At 44.4% G+C, this 26,262-nt stretch overlaps 1 protein-coding gene across 2 annotated transcripts in view; it reads right to left on the reverse strand.

Annotated features, from left to right (window-relative positions):
- The window catches only part of LOC125454822 (1-phosphatidylinositol 4,5-bisphosphate phosphodiesterase beta-1), a 690,999-nt gene that overhangs the window by 214,047 nt on the left and 450,690 nt on the right, over positions 1-26,262 (reverse strand). For both annotated transcript variants that reach the window (XM_059648337.1, XM_059648338.1), the window contains exons 6-7: positions 19,835-19,888; positions 15,879-15,954 (exon numbers count right to left, since the gene is read on the reverse strand). In XM_059648337.1, the coding sequence (XP_059504320.1) occupies positions 15,879-15,954; positions 19,835-19,888 (130 nt within the window). The remainder of the gene's footprint in view (positions 1-15,878; positions 15,955-19,834; positions 19,889-26,262) is intronic.

Raw genomic sequence — 26,262 nt, forward strand, 5'->3', positions numbered from 1 at the left:
TTGACTTCTCACTAACTGAACATTAACCCTCTTCAGGAGTTGACACCATTTCCAAATAGGCTGGTGATTAAACCAACCTCAAAATCCACCAATTCTAGCCATCATGCTTAAGGAAGTGTATCAATATGCTGGAGGGGGTGAAGGGGGGAATTCACCTAGTAGGGAGATGGTTGTGTTTCACAGAATCCTTACAGTGTGGAAGCGGGCCATTTGGCCCATCGAGTCCACACCAACCCTCTGAAGAGCATCTTACCCGGACCTACATCCTTATAACCCCATCTCCCATGGCTAATCAAGTTAGCCTACATACCCCTGCATACTACGGGCAATTTAGCTTGGCCAATCCACTACCCACACATCTTTGGACTGTGGGAAGATAGCGGAGCATCTGGAGGAAACCCACGCAAACGCAGAGAGAACATACAAACTCCACACAGCCAGGTCGCCCAAGGCTGGGATCAAACCTCGGTCCCTGATGCTAACCATGGTGCTAATCAATGAGCCACCATGCCACCCTCTCAGATCAGAAAGCTTAGCTTCACTTCTGGACTGGAAACATTAACTCCGCTTCTCTCTCCACAGTGAGACTTGCTGGATTTCTGCAGTGATTTCAATTTGTTTCAGATCTTCAGCATCTGCAGTTCTTTGGTTTAGTTTACCTTAGCTCTTCTGTAACATCTTCAAATGACAGATTATTGACTTTGTCTTTGCAAACACTCAGGTGATAACTGATCACCAAAACGGATCACTGACATGCTCAATGTTTTAACTATGTCCATCCATACAAAGGACCTTGAGTATACATAGCTTAAAGCTACAAATACTGCAAAAGATAGATATTTAAAAAAATGTCACTGTCTACTGGGTGCTATACAAAAAGTGCACACAGTTAAGCATCTGCTTTCTGAATGACTTTCATTGTGTTTTGTATGAGATGCAGTGTAAAGGTTTTGTAAACAAACTACCCCCTACCAATCAGAAAGACATGAGTGGTGCATTAAGTTTCTAGCATCACAGTCCTTCAGCTGCTGTGTTTGTAAGAGAAATGTGTGATTGGAGCGTGGGAGGAATACACTGGAAACCAGATAAAACCAGAGAGAAGCAACTCAAGGTAGGAGCACAAGCACGACCTCAGCTCAACCCTCCACTGTTGCACAGTACGTGCCATCTACAAAATGTACTGCAGAAACTCACGACCCCCTGCAACAGCACCCTTTGAACTCACGACTTCTACCCCTTAGGAGGACAAGGGCATCAGATGCCTGCAAGTTCTTGATCCAAGCTGCATACCATCCTGACTTAGAAACATATCGCTTTTCCCTCGGTGTCGATGGGTCAAACCTTGGAACTCCCTCCCCAACAATACTGTGGATGTTCCACACAACAGCTGTTCAGGAAGGCAGTTTATCACTCCCCCTTCAGGGCAATTAAGAATGGGCAACAAATGCTGGCCCTGCCAGTGACACCCATATTCTACGAATGAATCATAAATGTACCTGATCCCTTCAATTCTGAGCCCAAATTGAGGGAAAAAAGCGTTTGATTAACATAAGCTGAATGTGAGTTTTGGTTCTGATTGTAGTTTTTCTCTCTAAAAGTCTTTGATTGTTTCAAAACTGCTTATTCTGAGGCATCAGAGTAAAGACATAGACTGAGAATAACCTAGAAATAAGAATGAAAAACAACACAAAGCTTACTGACATAGCCCTCCTGGAAGTCAATTGATACATTAGTAATGGAACTGATTGGTAAAACGAGTCCAGTTTTGAATAATGAGCTGAAAGCGGCTCGTGGATTTTGAAGCAGCTTGTGTTTAATGGAAAAGAACAGACGGAACAAAAAGAAATTGTGAGAAAACCTCAGCAGGGCTTGCAGCATCTATGAACAGAAACCAATGTTTATGTTTTGGGTCCAGTGACTCTTCCTCAGAAATGACCAAAAAAGCTTTATTTGTATCTGAGGCCAGGCTCAGAGGTTATTTATGGGCTGAATTATGACTAAAATGGTTTTGACAGACAGGGTAATCTCCTGGGAAGTATTGTGTTTAAACAGAGAGATGTTGGCTGTTAACAAGATCAGAACCTGGGAATTGGTTCCAGCAAGTCTGCAAGAGACCCTACGTTCAATTCAATGGAAGCTGCTGAATGGTAATTGAGGCCTCAGGAGCAGTCGGTCAGTCGATCAGAGTGCAACCAATTCAATTCAATTTGTATTTTGAACTTTGTTTTCTGAGAGATGGTACTGGGCTGCTGCTGAGCCAGCACAAAGATTGGAAAGCTCCCTGCTCAATCTGCTACACCAGCTTCGGGAAGCCCAAAGAGAGGAACGCTGAGCGAGAAGGATTGCTATCTTTGGCTGGCTGAACTGAGATGACGACCCTGATCAATGTTTCTGAAAACGTGTCAAGGAGTTCACATTTATGTCTGTGAAACGAAACATTGAGAGAGTTCTTTCAATAATCTGGCCAGTTTTGTTTCCATTTTCTTTCATTTATACCTTAACAGTTGTTGATTATCTGTCTGTCTTTAGTGTAAATTGGGGGCTGGAAACAAATCTTTTGGGTTTAAAAGCACGGATATTAATCAGCTTACCATTTTATTTCATTTTGTCTCTGCTAAAGTTATTGTGCAATTAATAAACAGTTAAGATTTTTGTTTACGATACAATATGTGTAGAAAGTAATCATTTGTAAAGTCTGGGATTAGTTATGCAAAAGTCTGCTTAGGAATGATTGGAGTGACTATTTAGGATCTTTAACAATTTAATTTAACTGTGAGATAGTCGGAACTGCCGATGCTGAGTCTGAGATAACAAGATGTGGAGCTAGAAGAAAACAGCAGGCCAGGCAACATCAGAGGAGCAGGAAAGCTGACGTTTTGGGTCTGGACACTTCTTCAGAAGACATTTTTTCTGAGGAAGGGTCCAGACCCGAGACATCAGCTTTCCTGCACCTCCGATGCTGCCTGGCCTGCTGTGTTCATCCAACTCCACACCTTGTTATCTTAATTTAACTGTATTGTTGCAAACAGAGAGGTAGAAAGGATGTTTTAGCTTGGCTGTCTATTTCCATGTTCTAACAGTCTGAACTAGTCAATAAACTGTCTCTCAAGGTAAAGCTCTGTACCCTGGTACCTGCTTGAGCTTCAAGCGAGGGTCCAGCAAATATGTCATCATTAAGTCACTACCTGCGAGAGCTTGCTGTATGTGAATTAGCTGGCACATCCCGTATATTACAACTGCATCTCTACTTCCAAAGTAGTTCTTTGGCTGTAAAGTGCTTTGTAACAAAACAAGGGAGTGAAACCGCTATCCAGATGCAAGATGTGATACTTTGTGATTATATTCCCAACAGTGACAGGTTACAGGAACCAGTCAGCCCTTATGTGTTTCACCTGCCACATCGCCAATTACTCATATCCTGTATCTCAAAATGTTCTTTTCTATATTTTGTTTGCTTTTGAATGCATCTTTTCTAAATCTGTGCACAAATCTCAGAAGACAGCCTGTTCATTATACTGCAAAATGCCACAAGCAATGAAGAAATAACAGAATAGTTAAGACAAATCTCGAAAAAGTCATTTGCTGACCTAAAGATTAAGTGCTTAAAATCTAAAGACTGAAAGAGATTGTACTGCCATTTACAGAGTTCAGGACCAATTATCCTATTGGTAATTTTTATCTGAGGATGTAAGGTGTCAATTATGTCTCCCCAATTAGCTTAAAAGATAAAACATTAATAACTCAGACTCAGCCAGTTAGTGACCATAAGGGAGATAGAGACATAGTGGTAATGTTGCCAGGCAAATAATCCAAAGGGCTAGACTATTGCTCTGGGAGATGTGATGAAATGGCAGCTGGTGGAAGTTAAATTCAATGAATTAATAAATCTGGAATTGAAAACAATGTGACCATAACAGCCAACATCAATTGTGGCTTGAAAAATAATTGGTTACCTCATGTCCAGGCCAAACCTAATCATAACTCCAGACCCACAGCAAAGTGGCAGTCTCATAAATGAAATGGCCCAGTAAGGCACTCTGTTCGAGGGCATTTACTGATGGGCAGCAAACAGGCGCAGCGTCTGAGAACATGCCCCCATCTACGTCAATGGAACTGAGGTTGAGAGGACGAACAGCAATAAGTTCCTCAGAGTGACGATAACGGACAACCTAGACTTTCCATGTAAATGTGACCGTCAAGAAGGCACAACAACGCCTCTTCTTCATCAGGCAGCTGAGGAAATTTGGCATGTCCATAAGGTCCCTCACTAACTTCTACAGACGCACTGTTGAAAGTATCGCAACCTGGTACAGCAACTGCTCTGCCCAGGACTGTGAGAAACTACAGAAGGTGGTGTGCACAGCCGAGGCCAGCACAGAAGCCAACTTTCCATCCATGGACTCTATTTTCACAGCTCGCTGCCAAAGAAACATGGCCAACATCAAAGAATCATCACACCCCGGTAACGATCTCCTTCGACCTCTTCCAACAGGCAGTAGATACAGAAGCCTGAACACATGCACGAGCAGGCTCAGGAACAGCTTCTTCCCGACCGTTACCAGACTGTTGAATGGACTGTCGCTTCAAATAATATAACCCACAAAGTAACCTGTATGCCTCTAGGTTTTTTTTGATCAGTACATCCTTAGCTTGCTGTGATCTACTTGTATTGCTTGAAAACAAAGTTTTTCACTGTATTTCGGTACATGTGAAAATAAATCAATCAAAGTAATACACTGGAAGCATTGAAGATAGTTCAGCTGTACCAAAACAGTCTGGTTACAAGGTGTGAAGCTGGATGAACATTGTAGCATCTCCAGCATCTACAGTTCCTGCTATCTCTGGTAAAGAGGTGACTGATTTCTAACAGCTGGGGAAAAACTCTTCAGACGCATCGGAAACAAGGGGTGTAACATCATTGTTGATTCTCCTAGTTTACTTCCATCTTCATATTCTTTCACCATCATCAAGAAATAGACACATGTTTCTGCGTAATTGCTACTTCACTGTGCATAGGTAGACTTGATACAATATGTTCTGTGGTCGTGAGTTCAAGTCCCACTTGGGCCTGGATCACAAAAGTCATGGGAAGTACGGAGGGAGAGCTGTGCAGTTGGAGGTGTGTCTTTAGGATGAGTTGTTAAACCAGCTCCCTGTCTAATGTCTCAAGTGAGCATAAAAGATAACATGCTTCCATTGGGAAGAATGCCAAGAAAGTTCTGATGACCTGGTCAACATTTATTTCTCAATCAACATCATGGGAAACAGATCACTGATCATTCTAAAAAGGGAAAGAATTGCAGATGCTGTAAATCAGGAACAAAAAGAGAAATTGCTGGAAAAGCTCAGCAGGTCTGGCAGCATGGATCATAGAATCCCTACAGTGTGGAAACAGGCTCTTTAGCCTGACATGTGTACACTGATCCTCAGAGCATCCCACTCAGACCCACTGCCCTATCACCCACCTAATCTACACATCCCTGAACACTACGGGCAATTTAGCATGGCGAATCCACCTAACCTGCACATCTTTGGACTGTGGGAGGAAACCCACACAGATATAGGGAGAATGTGCAAACTCCACACAGACAGTCACCTGAGGGTAGAATTGAACCCAGGCCCCTGGTACTGTGAAGCAGCAGTGCTAACCACTGAACCACTGTGCCACCACTCAAGTGAGGGAAGCACGTTGTCTCTGTGGATTCAAACTACCAACCTTCTGGTTAACTGCAAAACGCACTAACCAATTGCACCGCAGAGATTTGCAATGTTACTTAAACTAAAGGGAAAAGTCCATAGCATCTGTGGAAAGAAATCAGGGTGAACAATTCCGGTACAGTGAGTTCTGAAGAAGGGTCACTGGATCTCGAAACATTAACTCTGCCTTCTCTCCGCAGATGCTGTCCGGCCTCCTGAGCTTTTCCAGCAATTTCTCTTTTTGTTTCTGAGCATTATGCAGTTTGTGGTGCACCCATGCTGTGTTTCCTTCATCACCGTTGTGAGTACACCTCAGTTATACATCTTTGACTGTACAGCCTGAAAGGCAGTAGAAATGCAAGGCTTCCTTTAGTGTTTTTTAATAGGTGGCACCAATGCCAGGTGGATAAACACTAGATTTTTCTAACTTAGCTGTGAGTTGGCGAATGCGGAAAGCCAACCATGAACTGCATTAACTTTTGTTTAATCCATGCAATCTAATCAGCCTATTCAGTGATGCGATGACACACCTTTGAAGCAGGTGGGACTTCAATTTAGGTCTCCTGGCTCAGAGGTTGGTACACTGCCACTGCACCACAAGCACTGTTGGGGAAAGCTCCTCTTTTTTTATCTATCCAAAACAGACAAATGGCCTTTTACCCCACCATCGTAGCAACCGTGGTATTTTTTGTCTACTAACTCCCATCACTAAAACATCGGTGGTTTCCAATTGTTTAATTTACACGCAAAGCCTGTTAAAGGCAATTAACAGTCACCCGCTTTACTGTGGGACAGGACTCACATCTTAACTAGTCTAGGTCAGCACATGTGAGTGATGTGGTTTAGAACAGTTATCTACCTGAGTTGCTCAAAAGAGTTCCTTCCTTCATGACCATTCACAAAACAGGCAGTTTTAACAATAGAGATAACAAGGTGTGGAGCTGGATGAACACAGCAGGCCAAGCAGCATCAGAGGAGCACAAAAGCTGACTTTTCCGGCCTAGACCCGTCTACAGAAAATCAGCTTTCCTGCTCCTCTGATGCTGCTTGGCCTGCTGTGTTCATCCAGCTCCACACTTTGTTATCTCAGATTCTCCAGCATCTGCTGTTCCTCCTATCTCTAGTTGATTGTAGTTTCATGAGAACGGCTCTGAATTCCAGATTTATGAATTGGATTTAAACTCTACCTGTTGCTGTGGCAGGTTTTGAACTCAGTCCCCCCAGAGCATTAGCTTGTCCCTCTGCATTCCCAGCCCAGTGACATTACTACTATGTCACCATCTCCCTACAGTTATAAACAGTGTATAGGCATGTAATGCTGAAGGTGAAACTAGCTACTGGCTTATACAAATGGAACTGCACATTTTATGATGCAAATATTCTATCATTGCAGATGTACTTTTCAATGTGAGAAAACCCATGTGATCTGGAGCCAGAAAGAGAAACAGCTCTGTGTAATTTACACATGCGTGGCTCTGCATTTGGATCGTCCATTTGACGAAGCTGCATTGGGGGCTCCAATTGTATCAGAGATTGGAACTTGTTGCCCTGTGACCTATGAGTGTCATGTTTCAGCTTCCATAAAACACAGGAGTAGATGGGCCAACTGGCCTAATGTTGAATCTACTCTGCCATTTAATCACAGCTGATAAGTTCCTCAACCCCATTCTCCTGCTTCCTCCCTGTAACCCCTGATCCCCTTGACAATCATGGACCTAGCTATCTCCAATTCCATTTTCCGCCAGCAACTGCTCTCTGGTCCACACGCACCCCACTGATTTCAACAGTAAATGTGACTCAGCTTTCTGCACTCTATCATTCCATCAAAGTGTGCTGTCATGAAAGCTCCTTCCAGAGGGGCCTGAAGACTCTCCAAATGCGTCACCAAATAGTGACCCGGCTACTTCAAAATCCAATCTCTGAATCATCACATGGCACGGTACAGCCCAGAAAGAGGCTGGTCAGGTCATCGAGCTTCTGCCGGCTCTTTGAAGAAACCCCTGGAAAAGTTACAGATTCCTCTCCTTAGCCGCATCACCTACCACCCCCCCCGCCAACTCCGGGCGACTTTTCTGTTTGGCATATATTTGTTCTATGCTCCTTTGAGCATTGTTATCAGACCCTGTCAAGGAAGCGCGGTCCAGACCGTGACAGGTCAGAATTGTGTCTTTTCCTCAGAATGACTGGTGAAATCTTTTGAGTGAGCAAGCCTCAGTTTGATGTAGTTTGTTCTGCCAGTGGCAGCATTGCCATCTGGGCCTCCAGGGAGGCACAAACCCCTTTTGTTAGCAAAAACAGACAAACTGCTTGGCGATGCACAACGGGCAATATGCTCGGTTTCACTAACATTTTCTATTCCGTGTGAAGAGCACTGAGTCTGCATCCGCAGCCAAGGCTCTGCGCCAGTTGGTGTACACCAGCATGTGGTAGAAGTGAGCATCTGGTCTCTTGCTGGTTCAGTACCCAGCCCCTTGCTGACTGAGATGAGTAGAATGTCCTGTGGGTTCCTGAACTGGCATTGGAGGCTGCCCTTGCCTTTTGATGCCCAGGGCCCTGAGTGAAGCCTATCTCCCTGGACTTGACTGAGGCCTGCTGACAAACATTAACAACCTCCGTGCATTGGTGTGTGCGCGCGAAACAGCAAAGCAAGACAGAAGCAATTTCAGCCTGGTCTCTCTGGCGAAGGGGGCAGCACAAAAAGGAAAGGCAAGGATGCTATTTGCATTCAGGTAGGCTCCCAGTGAGTGAGTACGAGACTAGGATGCCTGGAGATACAGGCTAGTCTAGAATGTGAGCTGAGTGTGTGTCTCTGAGTGCACAGTGTCCTGGCTGCAGCATTACAATGATAAGTGTCAGTATAGCCACAGGTGTAGCACTAATGTATAGAAGTCTCCTGTAAGTGGATCAGAGATGTGCCACGAGGGATCTGAGAGGCTGGCACGTGTTGGATGCCAATGTCTGAGGAAGTGGTACATGTGTGATCAATGCCTGTGGAGTGTGCCCTGAGATGCGGTGATCAGTGTCCAACACGGAGAAATTCCATGTCGAGCTTTCTTGATGTCCGGTAAGATGGAAAGTTGAATGTTAATGAGGCAAGTCGGGACATTTTTACAAGCAACGATGCTTCTTAATTGGCAACTCTCCATGTCGCTTTGTCAAAAGATGGAGCCAGGTGTCCCTGATGTGGAAACAGGCCCTACTTTACTTTCTGTCTGATATTGCCACAAATTTTGTCTATGCCGCTCAGACTCCTGCAATATTCTTCCCTTGGAGTAACAAATTATGGCCAGGAAGCTTTGGAGTTGTTGACAGAGGTTACCAATGCTCATATAAAGAAGGTAACCTGCCTGCCATCCACACGCTGGTCTATATGTGACTCCTGCTTCAGCCTTCTCCAGTCTACTCTTGACTGAATGCCAGAAGAGTTAAGAATAAAGCTGAAATGGACCACTTGGTCGAGGAATGGATTTCAAATCATAATATGATCCGATTGAACGTAGAAAGTGCTCGTCGCTATCACTTACGAACTGGTGCCAAATGTTTGGATGGCTGCCTCATAGACTCGTCAGCACAGCTACAGGCTCACAATCATTCACCCCTCCACTAGCATGTTGAAAACCCTGACCCACTGACACTGTGGTACACAGTTAGGTGGAAGCAGCCTGGATGTATTGAACATTGACTCGAGGGCTCATGCCTGAGGTCTCACACCCTTCAGGTTATACAAGTCACTGGCTATGCTCACAGCATAGCACAAGCTATGTCTCATTGCTCCCACCTGACCCCTATGAAGGTGAACTACCCTATTCAGTAAAAAATACACAATACATGGGGAATGGTTTGTTCCTCCTCCAGTTGTGTATATTGTATTTGCTGCACTCAATGTGACCTAACGTACATTGGAGAAAACAAATGCAAGCTAAGTGACAACTTTGCAGAACACCTCTGGTCTTTGCACAAGCAGGACCCTGACCTTCCCTTGGCTGGTCATTTTACAGCACCCTGCTCGCATGTCAGACCTCGGCATGCTGCAGTGCTCCAGCGAATCACACAGAAAACTGGATGAACAATGTCTCATCTTCGGATTAGGCACTTTACAACTTTCTGGACTTAATATTAGAGTTCAACACTTTCAGATTGTGAACACACTCTCATTCCTTCCCTTTCTTTTAGCTTTGCTTGTTACATTCTCAGTCACTACATCCCCTCTCCTGCAGGGAGTTTTATTTCCAGTCTGGCAGTTAGACACACCATTGCTCTGCCATTCTCACATTCCGATCACTTAACCTGCACTATCAACATCCTTTCTCCCCTCGCACTTCACTCTCTCCACACTATTGCATAAAGGCTGCCCCCTCCACACGTCACATCAGCTCTGATGAAGAGTCATATGGATTCGAAAGGTTAGCTTGCTCCCTCTCCATGGATGCTGCCTGACCCGCTGTGATCTTCAGCATTTGTAATTTTCGGGCTGATTACCTCAGTTGCCTGGTTAGCTGACTTACAATACACAGAAATACCAACAGTGTGGGTTCACGTCAGAAACAAAGGCAAAAATGGCTGGGAAAATTCAACAAGTCTCGGGAGAGAAAGCAGACTGAACACTTTTGGTCCAGTGACCCTTCTTCAGCATCTTCAACTAGCACACTTTAACCACAGTCAGTTCTGAAGAAGGGTCACTGGACCAAAAACATGAGCTCAGCTTTCCCTCAGTGGATGCTGCCAGGCCTGCTGAGTTTTCCAGCATTTCCTGCTTTGGTTTCTCTTCTCCTTCAACCTCACTCAGCCACATTTCTGGAATGACCCATCCAACAGCATCAAGGGGAGAACCTACTGCGTTGACATGGCAGGAATGCCTGGAAGTCAGTGGTGAGTGGGGTTCCACAGGGCTCTGTCCTTGGGCCTCTACTGTTTGTAATTTTTATTAATGACTTGGACGAGGGAATTGAAGGATGGGTCAGCAAGTTTGCAGACGACACAAAGGTCGGAGGTGTCGTTGACAGTGTAGAGGGCTGTTGTAGGCTGCAGCGGGACATTGACAGGATGCAGAGATGGGCTGAGAGGTGGCAGATGGAGTTCAACCTGGATAAATGCGAGGTGATGCATTTTGGAAGGTCGAATTTGAAAGCTGAGTACAGGATTAAGGATAGGATTCTTGGCAGCGTGGAGGAACAGAGGGATCTTGGTGTGCAGATACATAGATCCCTTAAAATGGCCACCCAAGTGGACAGGGTTGTTAAGAAAGCATATGGTGTTTTGGCTTTCATTAACAGGGGGATTGAGTTTAAGAGTCGTGAGATCTTGTTGCAGCTCTATAAAACTTTGGTTAGACCGCACTTGGAATACTGCGTCCAGTTCTGGGCGCCCTATTATAGGAAAGATGTGGATGCTTTGGAGAGGGTTCAGAGGAGGTTTACCAGGATGCTGCCTGGACTGGAGGGCTTATCTTATGAAGAGAGGTTGACTGAGCTCGGTCTCTTTTCATTGGAGAAAAGGAGGAGGAGAGGGGACCTAATTGAGGTATACAAGATAATGAGAGGCATAGATAGAGTTGATAGCCAGAGACTATTTCCCAGGGCAGAAATGGCTAGCACGAGGGGTCATAGTTTTAAGCTGGTTGGTGGAAAGTATAGAGGGGATGTCAGAGGCAGGTTCTTTACGCAGAGAGTTGTGGGAGCATGGAATGCGTTGCCAGCAGCAGTTGTGGAAGCAAGGTCATTGGGGTCATTTAAGAGACTGCTGGACATGTATATGGTCACAGAAATTTGAGGGTACATACATGAGGATCAATGGTCGGCACAACATTGTGGGCTGAAGGGCCTGTTCTGTGCTGTACTGTTCTATGTTCTATGTTCTATAAACAGTCACGAGTAACAAGGGATTGTCAATAAATACCAACTTTGCTGGGTGATGCCACATCTCAGGAGTGGACATGAATAAAACTTGCCATCTGTATCTTTCAACTTTCTGCAGAAGATCTGACCAGAATCCAGCATATTGTGCATGCTTCACTGTAAGTTTCCCTTTTACTAGTATTGTAAAACTTTCCCTCACCTCTCAAACACTTCTTACTTCCCCATCTGTTGACAAGAGTTTCAAATGAAACAAAAAGTGAATTTTTTATATTTATTCAAGGGATGTGGCCTTCATTGGCTGGCCACCATTTATTGCCTATCCCAATTGCCCTTCAGAAGGTGGTGGTGAGCTGCTGTCTTAACCCACTGGAGTCCAAGTGCTACAGGTAGACCCTTAATACTGTTAGGGAGGGAATTCCAGGATTTTAATCCAGCGACATTGAAGGAACAATGATACCTTTCCAAGATAGGATGGTGAGTGACTTGGAAGGAGCTTGCAGGCAGTGGTGTTTCCATGTATCTGCTGCCCTTTAACTTCCAGGTGGAAGTGGTTGTGTGTTTGGAAGGTGCTGATGGAGGAGCCCTGGGGCATTCCTGAGGTGCATCTTGTAGATGGTACACACTTCTGCTACAGAGCATCCATGAAGGAGGGAATGGATGTTTGTGGCGTGGTGTCCATCAATTGGGCTGCCTTCTCCTGGCTGGTATCAAGTTGTAGGAGCTGCATTGATCTTGGAAAGAGATGAGTATCCTGACTTGGGTCTGGTAGGTGATGGACAGGTTTTGGGTTGTCAGGATGTGAATCCGTTACTGCAGTGTTCCTAGTCTCTGACCTGCTCTTCTTGCGTCAATTACAATCTGATTTAATCTATTACTTGTTCATTCTGTTTGGATCCATGAATAAGAAATGGAAAAGTTCATAGCAGATCTGTTTGTTAATAGGCGACCCAACTTTTAGAGCCCACTATAATAATTCCTCTTCATGCACAATTAGTGGGCATGTGAGGTATGTTACATCAAAGTTACATTCCATGATGCTTCAGTACTCTGATCAAGACAAACTCTTTTGAGCACATGAAGGTAGATAATTGTTCCAAACCACATCTCTCACATGAAATAAAATAGAATTATACAGGGAGGCAAATAAAAAGTATTTTCTATTTTGGTTTGTCTTTCTTTTACCTCCTCCACTGATGTTGATCTCGGGAATATTTTGATCTCCGTTTATTAGTCTTTTACTTACAAACAGTATATCTCAAAACAAACCAAGAGATGGATTTCAGACTTGTTACGTAGAAAGCAAATGGTCCCGGGGAAGAACAGGTTAGTCCTTAGCAAAGACGATGTTCTAGATTTGGATTGGTGAGAAAATTCGCCAATCGGAAGTGCATACGGATCTGGGAGTGTTGGTCCAGGATTCTCTAAAGGTTAACTTGCAGGTAGAGTCCGTAATTCAGGAAGCGAATGTAATGTTGTCGTTTATCTCAAGAGGGTTGGAATATAAAAGCAGCAACGTGCTTCTGAGGCTTTATAAGAGTCTAGTTAGGCCCCATTTAGAATACTGTGTCCAATTTTGAGCTCCACACCTCAGGAAGGACATACTAGCCCTGGAGCGTGTCGAGCAGAGATTCACACGGATGATCCCTGGAATGGTAGGTTTAACATATGATGAACGGCTAAGGATCCTGGGATTACACTCATTAGAGTTTAGAAGGTTGAGGGGCGATCTAATAGAAACTTACAAGATAATGTATGGTTTAGAAGGGATGGATGCTAGGAAGTTGTTTCTGTTAGGCGGGGAGACTAGGACCCGTGGGCACAGCCTTAAAATTAGTGGGGGTAAATTTAAAACTGAAATGAGACGACATTTCTTCAGCCAGAGAGTGGTGGGCTTGTGGAATTCATTGCCACAGAGTGCAGTGGAGGCCAGGACGTTGGATGCCTTCAAGGCAGAGATCGACAAATTCTTAATCTCAGAAGGAATCAAGGGCTACGGGGAGAGTGCAGGGAAGTGGTGTTGAAATGCCCATCAGCCATGATTTAAACGGCGGACTGGACTTGATGGGCCGAATGGCCTTACTTCCACTCCTATGTCTTATGGTCTTATGGATTCTGGGTGCTTTTAATAGGTTTAAGGCCAAGGGAGAACAAAGATGAAGAAGTTATGGTGCAGTAATACAAAGCCCTGGTTTGATCTCCCTTGGAGACTGTGAGCAGATGTGGTCACCATGCCTGAGGGAGGACATATTGGCCTTGGAGGGAGCACAACACAGGCTTACAAGAATGATACCTGGACTTCAGGGGTTGAGTTATGAAGAGACATTATACAAATTAGGGATAGTAAGAACTGCCGATGCTGGAGTCTGTGATAACACAGCGTGGAATTGGAGGAACACAGCAGGCCAGGCAGCGTCAGAGGAGCAGGAAAGCTGACGTTTCAGGTCAGGACCCTTCTTCTGAAAATCTATACAATTCTATACAAATTAGAAACCAAAACAACTGTGGATGCTGTAAATCAGGAATAAAAACAAAGTTGCTGGAAAAGCTCAGCAGGTCTGGCAGCATCTGCGGAGGAGAAAACAGAGTTAATGTTTCGGGTCTGGTGACCCTTCCTCAGAAGTTCTGTGGAAGGGTCACCGGACTCGAAACGTTAACTCTGCTTTCCCCTCTGCAGATGTTGCCAGACCTGCTGAGCTTTTCCAGCAACTTTGTTTTTGTTCAATACAAATTAGGTCTGTTTTCTCTAGAATGTACACAGTTAAGGGATGATCTGATTGAAGTCTTTAAGATTTAAAGAGGAAAAGGCAGGTAGATAAACTATTTCCACTGTTTGGGGATTCTGGAACAAGGGGCATTATTAGGGACTGAGAATTAGGGCCGCACCATTCAGGAGAGATGTTAGGAAGCACTTCTATGCACATAGGGTGGTAGGTGTTCGGAAGTCTCTTCCACAAATGGCAAGGGATGTTGGATCAGTTATTAGTTTCAAATCTGAGATGAATAAATTTTTGTCAAGCAATGGTATTAAGGGATACGAGCCAAGGCGGGCATATGGAGTTAGGTCACAGGTCAGCTATGTTCTCATTGAATGGTGGAACAGCTCAAGGGGCTGGACGGCCTACACGTGTTCGTACGTTTCCAATAACATTAGGAGACAGAGAGAACTGACTTGTCTTAAACAATGATGTGGGGTTGTTTTACTTAAAATGAGGCTGATTGCATTAGAATGTTTCTGAAGAGATAACAAGGATTACACGCAATATCATTCTACAGCTACCTAGAACAAAGAAATAGGCGTATAACTGCATGTGTCAATGTACAATTTTGGTCTCATTATTTGAGAAAGTATATAATTGCACAGAGAAGGTTCACTTGACTAATTCCTAGGTTGAAGGGGTTATATAGTCATAGTCATACTGCACAGAAACAGACCCTTCTGTACAACTCATCTGTGCCCATCAGTCATTCCACCTAGTCCCATATTCCAGCATTTGGCCCGTATCCCTCCAAGCCCTTCCAAATCATTTACCCATCCAGATGCCTTTTAAATGTTGTTACTGTACCAGCCTCCACCACTTCCTCTGGCAGCTCATTCCACAAACGCACCACCCTCTGTGTGAAAAAGTTATCCCTCAGGTGCTTTTCAAATCTTTCCCCTCTCATGTTAAACCAATGCCCTCTTGTTCTGTACTCCCCCATCCTAGGAAAAAGGCCTTGGCTATTTACCTATCTGCACCCCACATGGTTTTACAAACCTCGAGAAGTTCACCCCTCAGCTTCCAACATTCCAGAGAATATAGTCCCAGCCCGGTCAGCCTCTCCCTAGAGCTGAAACCTTGCAGTCCTGGCAACATGCTTGTAAATCTGTTTTCCATCTCCAATATTTCAGGGAAGTTGGGCCTGTATTCAGTGGAGTTTAGAAGTCTGACAGGTAATCTTATCAAAACATGTAAGATCCCAGAGGGATTGGGCAGGGTGTATGGACATTTTCCGTTGTTGGAGAGACTATACTGAGGGGTACACTTTAAATAAGGTGTCTCCCGTTTAAGATGGAGATGAGGAGAAATTCTTTTCTCTCAAGAGTCTTTGGAAGTCTCTTCCCCAGACAGGGCTGGAAGAAGGGTCACTAAAGTTTTCTTTTTAACGCAGAGATAGATTCTCACTTAAAGGGAGCTAAAGCGATAGGCGAGAATGTGCTGTTGAGGCAACAATCAACTTGGCCATTATTAGGTTCGAGGGGCTGAATGGCCCACTTCTGCTCCTATATCTCATGTCTGCACATGCGGAATTTGCTCAGGATGAGGTGTGATGGCTCAAGGTGCTTACCCTTCCAGATGGAAGACCACATGCGTCCAATGCAGTTTCGACACGTTTCCGATCAGCAGAAAACATCCGGAAAATGCTGCACAGAGGAAGAAAAGATAATACCTGTGACGGTCGAAGTTAAACATGTTTACTGTGCATTTTACTGCATGAAAAGTAACAGTGGAGAAGAAAAATCCCTGTGAGCCACCCATACCACAACTGCTTCTTCAAGTCTATCCTCACCCATTTATTGCACTATGGTGAGACGACACAAAGCCTTTTCAAAGTTTAGGCCAAGATCCCAGGAGAGGCCTGGGACGGCAGTGGCCTCCAGGGAGCTCTGACTGATATAAAGCAGTCCCTCTCTTGCAGTCCCCAAATCCGACTCTCTCAAGTTTCACAGCAGGGTTGCAACAATATTCAAGCCACAAAATGGGGAAAACGTTTGGGATGTGCTGCTTTGATACAACTCCTGCTGGTTAACCATGAAGGTTATAAAACAAAAGTCAGTCCACGTCACTCACTCTTCCCACACTGCTCCAATCCTCCAACGTTCGGACAATGACAGCGGCCGATGCACAAGCTCATGATTTCCGAATTTGAAAGGAGGAATGTCAGGATGAGATGGTCAAGAAATAGTTTCCAAAAGAGGAGAATATGTGGCGTGCAAGTGTGCATTATCCAATGCAGTGTAATGAGTTACGTCAATGTCTACAGTGCACAGTCGTGTCTTGTTGCCTGGTCTAAGCTAACTGCTACTTGGTGACCAACCAAAACCAGGGTCAGCAAAGCTATCAAAAAGAGCACATGCCATCCTCAGAACCTCCTCACCTCTGGCTACACAGTAACAGTAAAGTTCGCAGCCTACAAATCTTGCCTTTACTCCAGGATTCGATGTGTTAATCTTAGGAGTTTTTGTTTCTAAGTGACGTAACACAAATTAGAGTCATACAGAAACAGGTCCTTTGGCCCAGCTCGTCCATGCTGACCAGATTTCCTGAGCTGAACTCGTCCTATTTTCCTGCCTTTGGCCCATATCCTCTAAACATTTTCTATCCATATACCCGTCCAAATGCTTTTCAAATGTTGCAAAGTGGAGGCATCAGTGCTGGACTGGGCTGGACAAAGTCAGAAATCACATGATACCAGGTTATAGTTCAACAGCTTTACCTAATAGGCCATAACCCGGGGTCACGTGACTTTTAACTCTTAAATTTTGTCATTGTACCTGCATCCACCCCTTCACTCCACACTTGCATCGCCCTCTGTGTGAAAAAGTTGCCCCTCAGGTCCCTTTTAAATCTTTCCCCTCTCGCCTTAAACCTACGCCCTCTAGTTTCGGACTCCCCTACTTACCCCTGGGAAAATTCCTTGGCTATTCACCCTCTCCTTACCCAACACGATTTTATAAACCTCTGTATGGTTACCTCCTCTGCCTGTCATGCACCAGTGGAAAAAAATCACAGCCTGAGCAGCCTCTCCTTAGAACTCAACACTCCAAAAGCTTTGTAAAGCTAAGTAATGTCTGTGGAGGAAAGCAACAATTTTAACATGAGAATTCAATTCTTTTACTTTGGTATGTAACTGTGTGTTCTGGAACTCTCCCACTTGTCTAGCTTTTTCTTACTAATTGCTGAGTGCAATATTGGTTCCCCTTTAACTTCTCCATGAATTTCTGCACATCTTTCCAGGATGAAATCCCCATAGAGAGAAAGCTGTTCTCGAGCACCTCGTCTGATGCTTCACGTAGAGACCTATTCAGCAGATGCCACGAAGTTATTCAATCAAAGCATTGCCTCAAAGTAGCCCAATTCCTATCTGGGTCTTACGTCCACATAAGTGAACGACAATTGGAAACTGGAATCTCTAGCTTGCTGGCCTAGTCTCCGAGATCAAGTGCGATGTTGTTACCCAAAACAAACCAGCAACTCAACATTGAGACAGAAAAACGTACAACACAGAATTTGAGAGCTGTCCAGCCTAATTCAACAACCCGGCTCCACATTTACAGTTCCACGGGATCAGGGCAACTCATGTCCAAATGGTTTGGAGATGGCCAACGAGCATTTCTGTCTCTACCGCCCTTTCAGGCAGTTGGTGTCAGAGATATTTGCAGTGAGGACCTAATAGTATTGAGGCTCTTTTTTTTTTGGCTAGATCGGTTGCTACCAGTCTTAAGAAATCACCATTAATAAGGCTTTGGCAGAGAAGAAAGAAGAGTTTATCATATAATAGGCAGATAACAAGCAAGATGGAGAGATGATAGGGACTGCAGATGCAGCAGAATCCGAGATAACAAGGTGTAGAGCTGGATGAACACAGCAGGCCAAGCAACATCTTAGGAGCAGGAAAGCTGATGTTTCAGGCCTAGGCCCTTCATGAGAAATGGGTCTTGGCCTGAAACGTCAGCTTTCCTGCTCCCAAGATGCTGCTTGGCCTGCTGTGTTCTTCCAGCTCCACACCTTGTTATCTCAGATTCTCCAGCATCTGCAGTTCCGACTATCTGATGCAATCTTAACTCTGCTGTGGAGCCTCTTCTAAAGTTAACAAGCGAGGTTAGCTTAGCTTAGTTTAGGGGAGGCGATGGTCTTGTGGTATTATCGCTGGACTGTTAATCCAGACAGCCAGATAATGTTCTGGGGACCAGGGTTTGAATCCTGCCATGGCAGATGGTGGAATTTGATTTCAATAAATATCTGGAATTAACAATTGAATTATGAGTGTGAATCCATTGTCAATTGTTGGAAAAGCCATCTGGTTCACTAATGTCCTTTAGGGAAGGAAACTGCCATCCTTACTTGGTCTGGCCTATGTGTGACTCCAGACGAACAGCAAAGTTGTTGACTCTTAACTGCCCTCTGGGCAATAAAGGCTGCCTAGTCAGGGACAAACATCATCCCTACAGATATTTTGTAATCAACTGGATCAGAAATGTTACCATGCTACATCGTTCTGGATTGGAGAACTGAGCAACAGTTAACAACAAAACTGACCAGCTTGGTCTGGAAAGAGTGATTAATATCTCAGTGGATGGGACTGTTCTAAAACTTCAAAGTTAACTATTGCAGTCCAACTATTTTATTGATTAGCAATGAGTTCCAAATCTCTATCCACTTCACGTGAGAATGTTACAACTCAAATTTTAATCTTTCTACTGATTACTTTAAGACTATATTACCTGATTATTGGCCTCTGCCGCTGCTCTGGTCCCCTCCATTATTTTATATAACTTCATTTGATCTCCCCTCAGTTGCCTTTGTTTCAAAGAAAGAAAGCAACTCCAGTTGATCCAGAGATAATAGGAACTGCAGATGCTGGAGAATCTGAGATAACAAGGTATGGAGCTGGGTGAACACAGCAGGCCAAGCAGCATCAGAGAGGCAGCAGAACTGATGTCTTGGGCCTCGACCCTTCTTCAGGTCTAGGCCCGAAATGTTAGCTTTCCCACTCCTCCGATGCTGCTTAGCCTGCTGTGTTCACCCAGCTCCATACCTTGTTATCTCCAGTTGATCCAGATTTTCCTGGTTGCTAAGATCTTCCACTCTGGTTAACAGCCCCGTGAATTCCCTCTACCTCAGGCTGAATGAGATCATGTAGAGCCATACAGCGGGGAAGCAGACTGTTTGGTCCAACTTGTCCATGCTGACCAGATTTTCCAAACTGAAGGGTCCCGACCCGAAACGTCAGCTTTCCTGCTCCTCTGGTGCTGCCTGGCCTGCTGTGTCCCTCCAGTTGCACACTGTGTTATCTCTGACTCCAGCATCGGTGGTTCTTACTATCTCCCATTTGCCTGCATTTGGTCCATACCCCGCTGATCTTTCCCGCAATCTGATCTGATTGTGAGCAGTTACTAAGAGCAGCCTGTCTAGACTCACAATTCCAACCGAGCCGCTGGCAGAAAGAGTGGGACATAATTACAAGCTTCTGCTAACGCTGGATAGATGCAGATGGGAGGATGGTGACGGAAGAACACTTACTTTTTAACCGGGATCCGGGCATCTTGGCTTGTCTGGAGTTTGAGTTTGGTGTACCTATAAAAACAGGGCAACAGTTATTTGACGGGATGGATTTATTTCTTGCTGGTGCTAAACTTTTCTTCGAAACCTATATAAAACAAATTCCAATGAGAATCTATAAGAGAATTCCACAAACATTGCGGAATGAACTCATCTTGCATTGTCACATGTGTCAGTTTTATATCCATATATTGACTTCTGTATTAGTTTATGTAAAGGGTTTAAGGGAGCATTTGCCTTTCCAAAGGCACACTGAATTCAGTTATACGTAATAACACCAATATATCACACACACAAATTCAGGTTTAGGTAGTGAGATGTGTGCAGCAACCACATAATGCACAACAAATATTATGGCATGCATTACTTATTCCGAATATTGTTGTCAAGAGTGTATTACCCTTTCTGCTCCTCTCAGTGAGAGTGAAATACAATCTGAAGTCTTCACAGAGATCTTTATTTACAGTAGGGATGTCACTGGCTCAGCCACTGTTGAGTTGCTCCCTCTTTACCAGCTTTAAGAGAGGCAGCTGTTATTTAAGGATGCAGGAGCAGACAATCGACAGACAGTATGTGCACCGGAGGGTCTGCATTAAATTCATATTTAAACTATCTGCTTCACCTAACAATTTGCCTTGTTTGTGATTTTCCAAGAAATGCACCTTAGTCAGAATGCAGCAATCAGAAGGAAGTAATGAGGCTTTGTCACAATCTAAAAGTCCAGGAGGTCGACAGAAAGAAACTGAAGCATTTTTACTTCAAAAACTACATGAATGCAACAGATGCACCCTCTTCATCATCTTTATCAATTGTATTTTAGACACCCAAAACTGATTTTGACCTTCACTATTCAGTCTCATCTGCTGCAGTCATCCTTGTTGCTTATTTTCTTCCCTGTGCTCCTCGTTGGTTTAGAACCTAAGAAACAGGAGTAGGAGCAGACCATTGCTTGATCAACACTGCTCCACCAATCAGTGTTAAACCTGCTCTTAAATCCACAAACCCATTTGCTTCCCATATCCCTGACCCTGAGACCCCAGAAACCTCTACCCCAGGCTTAAAAGTATCCAATATGGAGCTTCCACAGCATTGTCGGGGAGGGTACTCTCGGATGGAGGTGTTCAACACTAGGGGCACATTTTTAACATTGGAACAGAGAGGTTTGAAAAAGACACGAGCGGCAAACGTTACACACAGAGGGTGGTTCGTGTGTGGAATGAACTTCGAGAGGAAGCGGTGGGTGTCGGTATATTTACAAAATTTAAAAGGCATCCAGATAGCAACACGAATAGGAAAGGTTTGAGGGATATTATGCCAGGAGCAAGCAGGTGGGACTAGTTCAGTTTGGGATTCTTTCGGCATGGACTGGTTGGACCAAAGGGTATGTTTCCAGGCTGTATGACTGTAAGAGTCACAGCTCCTTTTCGGAAAGCAATTTCTTTACATCTCAGTACTGAGCAATCTGGTTCATCTATTTGATTGCCGATGCTCCACACTCAGAGAATGTGGCTGATTTTTATTTTAACGATAAATACTTTCTCTTTTTATTCACCCTGGGATATGGGCATCTCTGGCTAGACCAATATTTGTTGCCCATTCCTAAGTGCCCAGAGGGCAGTCTAAGCATCAACAACATTGCTGTTAGTCAGGAGTCACATGTAAGATAGACCAAGTAAGGATGGCAGAGCTCCTTCACTAAAGGAGTGAAGAAGATGGGTTTTCTGACAATCGACATGCTTTCATGGTCATCATTAGACTCTGAATCCCAGATTTTTTTTTTGATTACGGAATTGAAGTTTGACCTTTAGTTGGAACATGACCTATGTCTCTGGATTAATAGACTGGCAATAATAGCACTAGACCATCACCTCCCCATGGAATTCTACTCTTTGATACACTGTTCCTGTTAAACTTTCCATCCGTTCCTGCCCCATTTATTCACATCAATGTACATTTTTTATGACCCATGAATCTCTCCCACACTCAGCTTTGAGACACACATTCAAATGTCTGATGCTGACTTGCCTTATTCCAATTTGTTTGTGGTTCTAATTTTCTTGCTAGTTTAGCTCTCAACTGCTTATACTGTCTCAGCAGCAACTCTTCCTGTGTACTGTCAATGCTGTTGTTATCCATATGGGCACCTCCTCTGCCACACTGGATTGTTTCCCAGCCTGAAGGAGAAATCCTGAACTTTGGCAACAGCCAGGCAACACAGCCTTCAGGACTTGCACGGAGAGTGCCATCCACCTCCAATACTATATAGCCCCTGACTGCAATTACATTCTTTTGGTGATAGCTCTGCTCAAGATCCAAGAAATTGCAGAGAGTCGTGAATGCAGTCCAGACCATGACGCAAACCAGCCTTCCTTTCAATTGACTCTGTCTACACTTTCTTCTACCACGGGAAAGCAGCCAACATAACGAAAGACCCCCCCCCCCCCCCACGCTGGTTATACACTCTTCCATCCTTTTCCTTCTGGCAAAAGATACAAAATTTTGCAAACACATGCCAAAAGATTCAAAGTGTAGAGCTGGATGAACACAGCAGGCCAGGCAGCATCACAGGAGCAGGAAAGCTGACGTTTCGGGTCGGGCCCCTTCTTCAGAAAATCTGCTTTCCTGTTCCTGTGATGCTGCCCGGCCTGCTGTGTTCCTCCAGCTCCACACCGTGTGTTATCTCAGACTCCAGCATTGGCAGTTCATACCATCTCCAAAAGATTCAAAACAGCTTCTTTCCCACTGCTATCAGACTTACAAGTGGATCTCTTGTGTATCAGAGTTGATCTGTGTCTGCACCTGCTCTATATAGCTATAGCACCATATTCTGTATTATGTTCTATTCCCATGATGTACTCATCTAAGGTAGAATTTGTCTGGTTAGCACGGAAAACAATACTTTTCACTGTACATCGGTACATGAGGCAATAATAAATCACATCAAATTTAATCAAAATTTTCCAAGACCCCATTGGAAAGGCCTCCTGCACCATGTAGTACCTGCTCTCGCTCAACCCAGCTGCAAGAACATCAAATCTGCTGGAGAGTTCCAGAGACAAACAATGCTCTGGGTGCATCGTCATTAGTCACGCCCTCCCGTCTCTTGTTTGCTGCCATGTTCGAGAAGCAGAGGGGTCAGCAAGTGATCTCAAAAATTCACTCCCTCCACCTCGGCTGCAGTGTGGATCATTTGCAGGGCTCAGGGCAGCAATCCCTCAAGCGTCTGAGAGTACCTTCCAAGCCTGTAACCTGAATCACCGTGAAGGGCAAAGGGAGAAGGCCAGGTCTCAGCTCCCACATCATCCTGACGAGGAATTTTACTGCCTTCCCTTCAGTGTTGCTGGCTTAAAGTCATGCAACTCCCCACTAAGCAACACTACGAGTGCACCTTGTCTCTCTCTCTCTCTCTCTCACACACACACACACACACACACACACACACACACACACACACACACACACACACACACACACACACGCCAAACACACGCGGGCTTCAGCAATATGAGAAAGTGGCTCACCATCACTTCTCAAGTACAATCAGGAGAGTTAATGTTGATCTTTCCAATGGTGCTCACATCTTGTGAAGGAGTGAAAATCATTGTGACTTTGAACTCATTCACAACATGATTCACCACAAAATAAAAATTGGTTCTTATTCAGCTAAATTACCTTTGTCTTTCTCATATTCACAGCATTATTGGATCATAGAAGCCCTACAGTGCAGAAAGAGGCCATTCACATGTCAAGTCTGCACTAACCCTCTGAACAGCATCCCACCCAGACACACCCCCTCAACATATCCTCATAATTCCGCATTTCCCATGGCAAACCCACCTAACCTGCACATCCCTGGACACTATGGAACGATTTAACATGGCCAATCCACCCTAATCTGCATATCTTTGGACTGTGGGAGAGCTCACCCAGAAGAAATTTACGCAGACACCGGGAGAATGTGCAAACTCCACACAGACAGTCACCCCAGGCTGGAATCAAACACAATACTTAAACCATTGTGAAGTACTTCCATTTTAAACTAAATGGGGTGTACACAACATGAATCTTTTTTGTTTCATTTACATATTCCATGGAGTCAATCTGACTCATTTGAAAGACTTATGGCGATTTTAGCGAAACAACATGTACTGCTGAGTTTCAATTTTTAGATTAAAGTGCATTTCTTGAGTTAGTTCTATTAATAGCATGGAGAAACCATTAATATTCAAAATGCCTTACCATCACCACTATCAATTTAGCAACAATCAATTCCAGAATAAATGGTTTCATCAGATACTAATTTAAATTTCCATGGTAAATGTATAGTGCAGCATTTACACTTCACCAAACCTCTTGACAGCCCTGTGATAAGCCCCATTATCTAATAGCACCAGCGAGAACATCAACAGTTCATCACAAGATCCCTAAGCTGGAAAACATAATATATAAGTTAATTTCCCACTTTTACAGAAAGGTGACCGTACAGCCTAAGCACTTTTCTGAATTGCACCGCATTAATAATCTGCAGATTGAGCTCGACGCAATAAATTTTCACAATGTGCTCATACGGTGAACTGAATTCAGAAAATTTGGAACAACTGGAGCTCATTTGCATGTGTACTCATTCCCACCTGGATAAACCTGAACACAACTGCCTTTCTATAAGAGATAATGGGGTCTAGGCCCGAAACATCAGCTTTTGTGCTCCTGAGATGCTGCTTGGCCTGCTGTGTTCATCCAGCCTCACATTTTATTATCTTGCCTTTCTATAAGCTGTTGCAGGAGAGGAACAAGGAGAGGCACACCCACTGTGATCGCTAGTAGCAAAACTGGAATCTGAAATGATTCCCCTGGGACAACGAGGAAGGATGAAGGATTTATATATTTATGCAAAAATATAAGAAGATAAGAAACAGGAGCAGGAGTTGGCCATCCGACCTGTTGAGCCCGCTCCACCATTCAATAAGATCATGGCTGATCTTTTCAGAGACTCAGCTCCACGTACCTGCCCGCACGCCATTACCCATAATTCCTTTACTGTTTACAAATCTAACCCATCTTTGCCTTAAAAACATTCAATGAGGAAACCTCAGCTGTTTCACTAGGCGGGAAATTGCACAGATCCACAACCTTTTGGGAGAAGTTCCTCCTAAAATCAGTCCCAATTCTGCACCCACCTCTTACTTTATGCCCCATCGTCCTAGTTTCACCAGCCAGGGGACACAACCTCACTGCTGATCTATTCCATTCTTGATTTGATGTATTTCTATGAGATTTGTCCCCCTCATTCTATCAAATTCCAATGAGGAAAGTCCCAATTCCAGTGACAAGAGTCCCATCCTGAGAACATACAATGGGCCAGTTCCCATAGTTGAGGGGTTGAGGTGCTGGATGAGACAAGGGAGGTCCTGTGGAACAGTGGGGTAGCGTTCCTTCCTCTGAGTCAGAAACTCTGGATTTGAGATCCACCGTGTGACCTCAAGATCTTGCATTCATAATGTAGCCAATCAGATTTAGGGGTCAACCTGAAAATCCTACCCCACACATGAGGATGGTAGGCGATAAGAGTGGGAGAGGTCCCTGGTCGCATGAGTAACAATGGAAACCTCCGCCAGTCCTGTCCATAGCTCTTGGCTGCAACATGAACGTGGAAGTGCCTGTTTTAACAATGACTTGAATTCCAAAGATGTACCACCACAAGCATCCACTCCTAGTTTAGGGGTCTTCACATGCAGTGATAGCGCCCCTACCTCCAGGATAGGGGGTCCTGTCTTAAATTCCATCCGTCCTTGAGGTGTCTCTAAATTGGCTGATTAAAGCAAAAACGCAGCATATAAGCCAGAAGTGTTTATTATTCGGGTTTGTGTGCAGTGACGGTGCTCATACCTCTCAGATGGGAGGCCCAGGTTCAAGTGTCACCTGTCCCAGAACTGGTTAACTTAGGAAAAATCTTTTGTACGGAAGTGAACGGTTCACAGGTCACCTCAAAATGATGCAAGGAGTACGCATAAGCAAAGAGGACATTGAGGTCATTTGGAAGTGACAGATTTTCAGAAGCAACTGTTTCTCAAACAGAATCGTAAAAGGGTCATTTTCCTTCTCCCTCTGTATTATTTTAGCTGAGTTATTTAGGCAGTATCCCAGAGATGAATTCTGGAAAAATATTAGGAAGATTGACAATGCTAAATTTCAAACAGAAAGGGTGAAAGAGCAGAAGGCAGAAACTGAGGCTCCACAGTGAGTTGGACAAATAACTTAGACATTCAGTAGGAAGGACAAACAAGTGGCAAGACAGTACAAAATGGATGGCATGAAGACCCAACAACTCTGCCACCTGTACCACAGACTGAGTCAGTGCATGGAGCCAGGGGCCACAGCAGCTGGGCTGA

Source organism: Stegostoma tigrinum, chromosome 9, assembly GCF_030684315.1.
Source record: "Stegostoma tigrinum isolate sSteTig4 chromosome 9, sSteTig4.hap1, whole genome shotgun sequence".
Classification (NCBI taxonomy): domain Eukaryota; kingdom Metazoa; phylum Chordata; class Chondrichthyes; order Orectolobiformes; family Stegostomatidae; genus Stegostoma; species Stegostoma tigrinum.